Genomic DNA, 12,864 nt, shown 5'->3' with positions numbered 1-12,864 from the left:
GGATAACGTTATGGAAAGGTGAACCAAGGACTGTGTTTCATTGGCAGACCTACTAAAGCGACCGTCTACACTATGCTTGTCCATCCTGTGCTAGAGTATCACTGTGTGATATGGAATCCTTACCGGATGGGATTGATGGAGGAAACCGAAAAGGTCCAAAGAGGGGCAGCTCATTTTGTATAATAGTGCAAAGGGAAGGGAGTGTCATGGATGTAACAAGTGAGTTTTCATGGCAATCTTTAAAACAAAGCAGCGATATCTTTTCACGAAATTTCAGTCACGAACTTTTTCCTCTGAATGCAAAATATTTTAATGACACCAACCTACATAAGGAGAAATAATCATTGTAATAAAATAAGAGAACTCAAAGCCAGTACAGAAGGACTGAAGTGTTCATTTTTCCCACGTCCCATTAGAGAGTGGAACAGTAGAAAAATGTCTGAAGGTGGTTTGAAAAACCCCTGCCAGACACTTAAGTGTGAATTGCAGAGTAGTCAGGTGGATGTAGATGTTTTGAAAACAGGGTATAAGATAACACCAATAAAACCAAAACAAGGATAATGGAATGTAATCGAAGTACAGGGTGATCATAATTAAAGTTAAACTTTCAAACCACTGTAGATATAACACCACTGATCAGAATAAGGTCAAATTGTAACAGAATATTACTGGATAAGGGGGAAAATGTGAGACACAAGAAAAATAAATGGTCAAAAATGTAGCATCATAATTTAATAGTGGTAGATTACAAATGACACATGACTCACACAACAATGCCTAAGGAGCATGTTTGATGTTGAACAAACTGTACTACTCAGTGTGATACTGTTAGTTACATAAGTCCATCCATCATGGCAAGGTCATATCACATGGGATGGGAAAAATCTGTTTTTACATGCCCCGGCTCCAAAAACCACATAAAAAGCATCAATGACATCAGTTTTTAATTGTCCTGAGGCCAAAAACCACATAAAAAGCATCAATCACATCGGTTTTTAATTCTCCTGAGGCCAAAAACCACGTAAAAAGCATCAGTCAAAATCAAATTGGATTATTAATTTCCGTGTGACTGGTGCAAAACGTGTTCAATATGCTGTCCACTATTTTCTGCAACAAGTTGAAATCGAGGAACAACATGTTCCACAACTGATCGAAGTGTTTCTGGGTTCATGTTCAGAATGTGTTGCGCAATGCATACCTTCAATGCAGCTAAGTTTGCAGTCAGAACACTGAACACAACATCTTTCAGACAGCCCCACAGCCAGAAGTCACACGGATTAAGATCAGGTGATTGGGATGGCCAGGCTGTAGGGAAATGGCAGCTGATAATTCTAGCATTTCTGAAATGGGGCTTAGCCAGGCTGTAGGGAAATGGCAGCTGATAATTCTAGCACTTCCGAAATGGCACTTGAGCAGCTGCTTATCTGGACTTGCAATGTGTGGAGGTGTGCCACCTTGCATAAAAATGATCCCATCCACACTGCTGGGGAGCTGGAATGACGTGGTTGCGCAAAAGACACTCGTAGCGCTTACCAGTGACGGTACAGGTAACAGGACCGGAAACACACATCTCTTTGAAAAAATGTGGCCCTATGATAAATTGTTCCGTAAATCTCCACCACCTTTTCAGGATGAAGTGGTACTCATTGATTTGCGTGTGGATTTTCCATTGCCCATATTCGACAGTTTTGTGTATTGACATATCCTGTCAGATTGAAGTGGGCTTCGTCTGTCCACAAAATCTTCTACGGCTAATCATTGTCCACTTCCATCTGAGCAAGAAATTCTGACGCAAAGGTCTCTCTTGCTGGCATGTCAACAGGAAGCGACTTCTGCACATGGGTAATTATGAATAGATAGCAAAGAAGGATGTTTCGTATGATTTTACGAACCATGCTCATGAGTATGTCCAATATTTGGGCAAATCTCTGTGCACTACACATTTGCACACCACCACTCGTCTCCTCCTGCATTGCTGTGGCCACTGCTTCCACTGATGTCGAATCAATTCATTTTCTCCCTCTACCAGGTTGCACACCAAAACAACCTGTCTTTTCGAATTTCTGAAATATTTCTCGCCACCCATTGCAGTCATCGGAACAACACCTTTTTTCAAATCGTTCAGAGTCTGGAACTTCTGCAGAGCGACGTGTGCGCAGTCATCATTCTTGTAATACAGCTTTACAAGCAGATCATGATCCTGCATTGAGACTGTAATGGTGAACGTCACAGATGCGAAAGGAGAAAAAGCCCTGTGCCTGGTGTGTTCATACCAACTTCAGTGGGTTGTGTGCATGACAGGTGTTTTCATTTACATATTCTGACACATACAGTGCCATCTATTGATCAATTCTCACTTTTTTTTCTTCTGCCATATGTTTCCCCCCTTGTCAGATAATATTCCATATCAATTTGACATCATTCTGACCAGTGGTGTTATTTCAACAGCATTTTAAAGTTTAACTATAATCACCCTGTATATCAGGCTATGCTGAGGGCTTAGATTAGGAAAAAGAGGCTTTGAAAGTAGAGTAACTGATGATAGCCAGAATAGCAAGGAGAAATAGGTAGACTGGCAATGGTAAGAATAGCTTATCTGATGAAGACATGTAAATGTAAATGAATAGATAAAATATCTACTGACCAAGGGGTGGCAGGGGAACATACACATGCTTTTGGAGCCAGTGGTTCCTTCTTCTGGTAGAAGAGTTGAAGGATAAGGAAGAGGGGTGGTAGAAAAGGACTGGATTGGTTTAGGAAAAGGGATACACTTCAGGAAAGTCGCCTAGAACCTGGAGCGGTCAGAAGAGACATACCGGATAGAATGAGAAGGAAAGTATTTCCTTCTCACCCCCTCCAGTAAGTCTCCCCTGACCCAGGATTCTGGGTGACTTTCCTGAAGTGTACCCCTTTCCCTAAACCAATCCAGTCCTTTTCCTTCATCCCTTTCCCTTCCCCTTCAACTCTTCTACAAGAAGGAGCCTTGCACCGAAAGCTTGTAAAAGGTAAATCCTTGTGTGTGTGTGTGTGTGTGTGTGTGTGTGTGTGTGTGTTCGCCTACCACTACTTGGTGAGTAGATTTTTTATCTATCCATTTACATTATATTACCAGTAATTGATTAGTTTCATTGTTGTATTTGATGAATACGAGTTTGTTAATGTCATATGTAAATTTAAGTGTTAGAAGAATGAATTTTCTGAAGGCGTTTGTCTGGAATGTAGGTTTGTAGGAATGTGAAACGTGAACAATAAGCAGTTCAGACAAGAAGAGATTACCAGCCTTTGAAATGCGATGCTGCAGAAGAATGATGAAGATTAGATGGATAGATTGGATAACTAATGTATCAAATTGGGGAAAAAAGAAATTTGTGACACAATTTGACAACAAAAAGGGTTTAGCCGATAGGAAACATTCTGAGACATCAAGGAATTTAGTATTGTAGGGAAGTGTATGTGGGGAGGGGGGTTGGGGTGGGGGTGGGAGCTATTTCTAAGGAAGATCAAGGGTTGATTACAGTAAGCAGGTTGAAACAGATGTAGGTTGCAGTAGGTATTTGGAGAACAGGCTTGCATAAGATAGAGCAATGCTTGCATTGAAAGCAGTTACTCCATCTTTGTTGATTTCATCCCCACCGCCTACATTCCTTTCATTTCAATGAATTTTATTCGGGTTGTGTACAAGAGGCAGTCAAAAAGTTTCTAGCCCAAGATAGTTACTGTAATGTCTCGCACAAACACCACCACCTACTTTTATGGTGGCTCTTTGTGGGTATACAGATCAAATTCCGTGGCTCCAGCTTCATTAGTTTTGCTGCTAGGATGCATTGTATACCATAGTGTAAGCAAAATGGCAAATATCGAGAGAATCAAGGACCATACTGTGATTGAATATCTTCATTTGAAAGGAATGATGCCCAAGGAAATTGTGAAGGACATGCAGAGTACACTTAAGGAGAGTGCTCCGTCTTATGCAACAGTGGAAAACTGAATGTCCAACTTCAAACATGGAAGAATGAGTGTGGCAGAAGTGCCAAGGAGCGGAAGGTCTGTCACAGTTGTCACTGATTAAACAGTGACTGCAATTCACGATATGATTTTGCAGGATCATCAAGCAATGTTGCAGCACATTGAAACAACATTTTCAATCTCCCATGTGCATGCTCATGACATTGTTGTAGGTATTTTGCGAATGCAGAAAGTTTCATGTCGGTGGGTCCCGAAAGACTTGAATGCAGATCAGAAACGGGAACGTATGAAGTGTTGTGAAGAAATCGTTTGCCAATTTGGAGTGGATGAAGACAGCTTCCTTGCAGGGTATGTGACAATGGACGAAGTGTGGGTTCACCACTGTGAGCTTGAGACAAACAACAGTCACAACAATGGAAACATCCTTCATCCGCCACCCCAAAATAATTCTGGGTGTAAAAATCAGCCGGTAAGGTGATGGCATCAGTCTTCTGGGATGCAGATGATGGATTACTTGCAAAAGGGTGTAACTATCAGTGCATCATACTATTGCACCCTCCTGTGCTGTTTGAGAGAAGAGATAAAGAAAAAAAGGTGTGGAAAATTGGCACACACAGTTCTTTTGCATCAGGACAATGCGCCGGCCCACAAAGCCCTCCATGACACTGGAAACTCAGTGTGACTGTGGGTTGGAATTATGTCATCCGCCATATTCTCTAGATTTGGCTCCATCAGACTTTTTTCTTTTTTCAAACCTAAAAAAGGACCTCAAAGAATGACAATTTTACAATGATGATGCAGTGATTGATGCTGTAAACACTTGGTTGGACTCGTAATGAAGGATCTTTTATTTGAATGGTTTGCAATGGTTATCTTAGCATCCCTGCAAGCGTATTAGTGTACACGGGTATTATATTGAAAAATAAATTGGTATTATGAAATTTCTGTCATTATTTATTAGGCTAGAAAATTTTTGATGCCCCCTCATTTATTAATCTGATGGTGCCTGTTTCTCTATTAATTTAAACTTTTCTGATGTATTATATCACTGAACTTGTAAATGTGAATGTATGCTTTCCCAGCGTATACAGCTGGTGAAGAGTTCTCGGGCTTCCAGCTGGGTGGCGGTGTCTTTAAAATGCAACGTTTCAGCGAGTGACATACTCGTCATCTTCTGGCGAAGTGCCGAGACTTTGCGGATGCCGGTCCCTTTATACCTGCGGCGTGCCCCCCACCACATGGCCGCGGGAGGCTGGATCCAGAGGAGCCGGCGGGCGGGGTGGAGGGGGAAGCAGGTGCGCTGTTCGTGTCTCCGTCAGAGCATTCCGGTCGCGTCTCGTGAGCTGGGTGGTTCTTGGTGCGTTCCTGGCGTATTGTGGCTAATGCTGGATTCCAGGTCGCGCTCAGTTGATAACCTTCGTCCCTGTTTACAAGATTCTCGTGGAATGTTGCCGCAAAACAGATCGACAAATTCGACAGACTCTGGAGCTCAGTCGACGCAGAAGGTGACAAATACCACCAGAGCTATTGTAAATTTGACAGATAAGGTGCTAGATGCAGTCACAACTTCTGTTCTCACGAAAGGGTTGAACTTTGCACCTATACCAAGGACCATAACGAAACAGGACGTCATCAGCAGCGTAGAGGAAGCAATCCGGGGCCTACCCAAGGAGGAAGCTGAGCAGATCCGAAGGGAGACCTGCAGGATCACCGACAAGTCATGACTCCCGAAAGCCAACATTACTGCACCGGAGCGAGAGGCTATCCTCGCACTGAGGGATGATGCTGACATCATGGTCCTCCCAGCAGACAAGGGAAATGTGACGGTGCTGATTTGCACAGTCGACTACCAACAGAAAATCTGCTCTCTGCTGCAAGATCCAGCATACAGGAAACTCAACAAGGACCCTACATCAACGATGACCAGGAAAACCGTGGTGCTACTGAAGGACTCAGATCTACCAGAGGCAGTGCAGAAACGGCTGTATCCCAGAGCGTCGACGACACCGCACCTGTATGGATTGCCCAAGATTCACAAAGATGGGGTGCCTCTATGGCCAATTCTGGACACTATCAACTCGCACAGTTATGGACTGGCCAAATACCTGGCGACACTATTAAAACCACTGTTGGGACACTGCAGTCATCACTTGAAAAACTCCGCAGATTTCGTAAGAATACTGAAGGACATCCAGATACAGTGAGATGACCTACTCGTGAGCTTCGATGTCACCTCCTTGTTCACGAAAGTACCTCTACGAGATGCCTTGGCACTCCTTAATCAGCACTTCGAGCCAAAAACAGTGTGCTCTTTGAATATGCGCTTACGACCACCTACTTCAAGTGCAATGGAGAGCATTATGAACAAGTGGATGGAGTGGCCATGGGATCTCCCCTTGCTCCAGGGATCACGAATCTTTATATGGAACACTTTGAGGAGATGGCACTACAAACTGCTCACCATAAACCGAGGTACTTCTTCCACTATGTGGACAACACTTTCGTGATTTGGCAGCATGGCAGGCAGGCACTGGAGGAGTTTATGGACCACCTAAACGGCATACATGAGAATATCACCTTCACGATGGAAGTAGAAGAGAATGGCTGTATTCCATTCCTGGACATACTGATCAGGAAGGAAGCGGATGGTACGCTGGGCCAAGAACCGTCCAGCTCACGAGATGCGACTGGAATGCTCTGACGGAGACACAAACGGCGCACCCACTTCCCCCTCCACCTCGCCCGCCGGCTCCTCTGGATCCAGCCTCTTGCGGCCAGGTGGTGGGGGGCACGCCGCAGGTATAAAGCGACTGCAAAGTCTCGGCACTTCGCCAGAAGATGACGAGTATGTCACACGTCGAAACGTTGCAGTTTGAAGATACTGCCACCCGGCTGGAAGCCCAAGAACTCTTCGCCATCATTGAACTTGCCTATTACTGCTGTTTTTATGTCATAAATCTCTTTGATGCCTAGCATCTCTTATCTTGTGTTAATCTTTTCATGTCTGCACACTTACTTCACCCCATGTCTTCGGACAAGTGTTTAACATATTCCAATCTTTGTCTAACTATATAGCTCGCTTCTATCCCTTCTTCTGCCAAGTCAAGTCCTTATGGACCAATTAGCTCACCTTCTTTTGACATATCCTTGCTTCTGGTAATGATTCTCTAATGCTGTTTTTCCTTGAAGGTATACTTCAGTTAACAGTTGTATTTTTGTGCACATATTTTGAGGACTGGTGTAGTTGTTGTAGTTTTTGATGGCTGGTCTAATTGTTGTAGTTAGATGCTGCAAGTGTTAGTCGGTATGTGCTGCTCAGAAATCTCACTGCTTCTCTGCTTAACTTCTTTCTACAGGGTGTATCATAATTAAAGGCGTAAATGCATACAGTTGAAAGTACACCGTACCAGAGGAAAAAAGTCTCAGTAAACATAGGGTCAAAAATGCATACCTTAAGAGCTATGAGCTATTTTTCATCTTCAATACTGTGAAACAAATCTCTTACTACTGCAAGTTCTTTGCTTTCCATGTTTTGGGAACTGGTAGTATGGACCAAAACAAGAAAAAAAAAGTCCAGTAAACGTGTGCTCTGAAATGCATTCCTTTAGAGCTATGAGCACTTGTTAATCTTTGTTATTTTGAAACACAACTCTTCTAATGATATTACTTCTTAATTTCATACTTTTTCTGTCTACTTAATTTGTGATTCGTTTTCTAAATGCAAAGAAAGTTAAACTGAAGGAAATTTATCAGCTAATCTGTGAGGTTTACAGAAAAATGCTATTAGTGATTCAATGGTTAGAAGATGCATCAGACTGTTCAATGAAGGACATGATCCAAGTGCTCGATGAAGAATGAAGTGGTTAGTGATGAACGTTCACACAATTGAAGAGAAGCTTAAATACAACCGTAAGTTTACACTTAGTACCCTTGCTGTGGAAGTTCTGCAAATATCATGATCAATAATTTATGAAATTGTTACTGAAAAACTGAAATTTCAAAAGCTTTTCTGACTTTGGGTACGCAAAATTATTACTGAACAATACAAAAAACAACGGATGGGCTGTGCACTTCAGTTTTTGACAAGCTACAATGAAGACTGCGATGGTTTTCTTTCTCGGATAGTCACGCGGGATGAAACTTGGGTATCGTATGACACTCCTGAAACAAAATGGCAATCAGTGGAATGGAAGAACACTTCATCCCCAACGAAGGTTAAGCCTAAGCAAATCTTGACACCTTGAAAAGACATGTGCACCATTTTTTGGGACAGAAAATACATTTTGCCGATTGATTTCTTACCATGAGGCGAAACAATCAATGCAAATGGTTGCTGCGAGACCATTAAGAAATTGCGCTGCACAATACAGAACAAGCACCAAGGATTACTGTCAAAAGGTGTTGTTTTTCCTCGATAATGCTCGACCTCACACAGCAAATGTGATCAAACAACTCTTGTGAGAATTTCACTGGGACACGTTTGATCATCCTCCGTACAGCCTGGACCTCGCCCCTAGCGACTTTCATCTCTTCTTACACCTAAAATCTGTCCTTGGTGGTCAACACTTCAGTGACGATGACATGCTGAAAGAACATGTTACCACATGGTTGAATACACAGGCAGCAACCTTCTATGAAGAAGGCATACAAAAATGTGTGCCACACTATGACAAGTGCCTACAAAATTTCGGAAGCTATGTAGAAAAGTAGTTTAACAGTTGTAGATTTTTGTACAATAAATATTTTTTTTGTATCTGTACATGTTTGTTTTATATAACCAAATCGAACTCACTTTGTGGCCATACCTTGTATATAAATGATCTTCCCTCTGATATACAACAAGCGGAATTAATTCTTTTTGCAAATGACTCTAGTATTGTAATGGGTCTAAGCATGCATATAGAAGAAATAGTAAACAATTTTCTTAAAAGTATCGCTGACTATTTTTAATTCTAAAAAGGCTCAACATTTCAGTTCTGCATATCTAGGGACACTACACCAATGATATGTGTAACATATGATGAAGAAATATTAAATAGGGCAGAAATTTCAAAATTCTTACCTGTCCAGGTTGATGACTATTCAAACTAGAAAAAGCACATTTTGGAACTCCTAAAACAACCTAGTTCAGTCAAATTTGCACTTAGAATAATTGTAAAACTTGGGTAGGGAGAAATCAGTAAGTTGACATATTTAGCAATTCTGGGGTAACTCATCTTCAAGGAAAAGGTTAAATTTCTACTCACCATGAAGATGACACATACACTATTGCAGTGCCTGTGTTATTCTGAGTTATGATATAAAGTTTCTTTGGACATGCATGCAAATCCAAAGGAACTTTGCATCATACTTCAGAATAACATAGGCACAGAATATCATATTTATCCACCGACACCGCGCAAGCAACTTAAAGTAGAATGTTTTGTCTGTACGAAAATTTACATAATGGATGTGTATGAGTATGGATTGTAGACGCATGGTTGACAACATGGGAAGTTTGGGTCTGGCCGTGAGTCATGCACGAATAGCCAAATGGTAAGGTGACGCTCAGGATAAGCAGGAAATCTGGGTTTGATTCCTGGTCCAGCACAAACTTTCTTTGTTGTCATTCCATTTTGCAGCGAATGGTTTTCCATAATCCCTATCGCGAGTACATGTAATCTATAAAGATGACATGTTGAGTTGCGGATAGGCACAACAGAAAGACTGTTACACATTTAGCTTTCAGCCAAAGCCTTCTTCAGAAAAGAAAACACACACACACACACACACACACACACACACACACACACAGATCCATTCACTAAAGCAAGCACACCTCATGCACATGTGATCGCCATCTCCAGCAGCTTGGACAGATGTTCCCTCTCAGTTTGTGCAAAGTCTCTTCATAGCGCTGAGAATTGACTGTGGTTCCACGCTTGAAGAACTTGATGAGCAGAGGGCCCCTGCAGTTGAAGAAGGTCATCATGACATTATCAGATCGAGTGTGAACAGCCCCGATGCCAGTAAGGGACAGAAACGCGTGCTCTTCCACGTTGTACCGCAGTAAATGATTCAGACTTGTTGGCATTCTGTCCATCTTTTGCCTCTCTGTCATGTAATGCGGCACCAACAGCACCCAAGTTTTGTGGTAATGCAAGTGGTTTTTTATTGTGACATGCACGGAGCCATAGCTAATGCCGATGTGAAGACAAATTCATAAGTCTTCGTGGATAAGGCCATCAGTCCTCCCCATTACATCAGGGGTAATGGCTTAATTGGCCTGTCGTGGGCACAGATCATCTTGCAGCGATGTGCACCACTCCTGGAATCTCCTCTGTCACTTGTTCACATGTCAGGGACATGCAGTGTTCACCGTATGCAGCAAGCGTGTGGCGATTACTTTCATGTACTCTAACACCTCAGCCACCAGAAAATGAACCACACCTCTCTGCTCTTCTTTGCTTGTCTCAGTGTCAACAGCTGGACGAACACAAAACCAAGGTCATAACCCAACAACTGTGTGCACTTGTGATATGGCACTATGCTGTACCCCTACCACAGTGGGGACAGTATCGAAATGTAACTACAGTGGCACCACCTGACGCGTGGACTGTATGTTACAGTGGGTGTTTTTCATTTGACTGTCCCTTGTAGTTGCCTTCAATAAATATGATGACTCTTTTTAATTTGTGTAAGGCAAACTATGTAACATTTTGCAAGTCAATTAAATTTTCATACTTAATTTGTTCTTTGTGATGACTTTGGATGAGGTTAAATTACAAAGCTGCATCAATAGTCCATTTAATCTCAAAGCACAATTCGATTCCTTCACTTATGACTTAGATAATGAATTTATTTGTTTACTTAAGTTTTATCTATAGCTGTTTTTCTTTTTGCTGAACACATATCACCAGTTGCTCCTTCAAAGCAGTAATTTTAAATTTTTTGTAGGTTACTGAAGATGACCTTAAGCCTAAAAGTATATGCCTCGACTGTGCTTCAAAACTGGAAATATTTACTGAACTGATAGAACTCTGCCTTGCCGCTGATGCAAAATTTGAAACAATTTTACAGAATGCTAATTCAAATCAGAAAGCAGTGGAGACGGTGTTGTCACAGGGTGATGAAGAACAGGTATGTCCATCGGTGTAAACATTATGTTGAATTGGAACTGTGAGTAAATTTTATCTAGCAGGGAACAGAGTTGGACCAATTTTTTTAGCAGTTCCCAGTTTTCAAATCACTGCTCATTCATTATGTTGTAGGTGGTTATAGGTGCAATGGTATATTTACCAAGGAATATTACCAAACAGCCATCGATTTTGAGAATTTATTATGTTTTGAGAACCAGTTTCGGCATTTCAGTCTGTGATCTTCAGGCCCAGTATGGACTTAATGTTTAGACGTTCAGATGTATCGATATCGCCGTTCCGGAGTCATCAGTATCTGGATACAGTGAATTCATTATTCAAGTGCTTGCTTTGAAGACCTCTTGTCGAAGTTACATGAATGTCTATACATGAAGTGCATATGGGGCCTGAAAATGGCATATTGAAATACCGAAATTAGATGTCAAAATAAAATAACTTCTCAAAATGCATGGCTGTTTGGCGTTTTTCCTTGGTAAATATTTGACCAGCCGCTATCCATTCTCTCTCTGTGTGCCCTTTTTTACGTCCAGAACAAGGCTCTATACATTGAAATATGTAAAGCTTACATGTACATTTGAATACTTTTGTCAGTCATATTCAGTCCATGCTGATATGACACTGACCAGTTTTTTTTCCCTGTGTATTCAGGTTTGATTCTTGAATATAACAGCAAATTGTCCACTGTAGGAAAGGCTGATTTATTTTAAATTTGTAACTGTTTTAAATAATAAAACACTGCACAACTTACACGTTTTTGTGCATGGCTTGATGTCTATCAAGAATCATTATTAGTAAATGATAAACCCACTTCGTGGCACACCTGCTCAAATTGCAGGTTGCCTATCTAACAACTTGCAGGGGCAACAGAAATTTTCATTGTGACATAAAGTGACTCAGAAAGAATGGAACCATACTCCAGATTAATATGAGTGCTGCAAAATTGCTGAATTGCTCGCTAAATGAAATTCCACTAGTTAAAAAAACCAGTGTTGTTATTTGACACCTTTCAGGAGATACTCATCATCAGATACTCATGATCATCTAGGTATTCAGAAGCATAAAGACACGTTCTATCTGATACATCTGTCAAGTCATGTCATGGCAGTCTGCCATTACAGCTGTATCAGCTACAACATGTCTTTATGCATCTGAAAACCTAGATGATCATGCCTATCTGATGGTGGGTATCTCCTGAAAGGCATGAAATAAAGTCATTAGTTTTTTAACTAGTGGCTTTTCATTTAGCGACCAATTCAGCAATTTTGCAGCACCCACATTAACAAAAAATTTATTTTCAGAGTTTTGTATAATTATTGAGCAAATTTAAAAATTTTAACTTCTATCAGAATCTACTCATTAACAAGTTTAATTTTATGCTGAAGGTTTGTCACAGTAAGACTGGTGTTACAGTTAGACAATTTTAATAGTAAAATCAGGCTTTTTTAGATGATGCACCTATCTATAATGAAATATTATATGGAAGAAGCTGCATAAATAATCTATCATATCTTGATAAGGTTTCAGATCTTGATAAAATTTCAAAGTAGTGCAGAGATTGACAACTTTCTTTGAATGTTGGGAAATGTAAAATTTTGCACATCATAAAACAAAAAACTTAGTATCCTATGACTATAATATCAATGAGTCACTGTTGGAATTGGCCAACCCTATACAAATACCTGGGTGTAACACTTTGTAGGGATATGAAATGGAATGATCACATAGGTTCAGTTGTGGATAAGGCAGGTGATAGACTTTGGTT

General features: G+C 41.0%; 1 protein-coding gene across 2 annotated transcripts in view; it reads left to right on the top strand.

Moving 5' to 3' along the window:
• The window catches only part of LOC124595968 (B-cell lymphoma 6 protein-like), a 105,959-nt gene that overhangs the window by 19,348 nt on the left and 73,747 nt on the right, over nt 1–12,864 (top strand). For both annotated transcript variants that reach the window (XM_047134905.1, XM_047134906.1), the window contains exon 2: nt 10,903–11,085. In XM_047134905.1, the coding sequence (XP_046990861.1) occupies nt 10,903–11,085 (183 nt within the window). The remainder of the gene's footprint in view (nt 1–10,902; nt 11,086–12,864) is intronic.

The sequence above is a fragment of the Schistocerca americana genome, chromosome 2 (genome assembly GCF_021461395.2).
Source record: "Schistocerca americana isolate TAMUIC-IGC-003095 chromosome 2, iqSchAmer2.1, whole genome shotgun sequence".
NCBI classification, from domain to species: domain Eukaryota; kingdom Metazoa; phylum Arthropoda; class Insecta; order Orthoptera; family Acrididae; genus Schistocerca; species Schistocerca americana.
The sequence above is the reverse complement of the archived record's forward strand: the minus strand, read 5'-3'. Positions and strand labels throughout refer to the sequence as shown.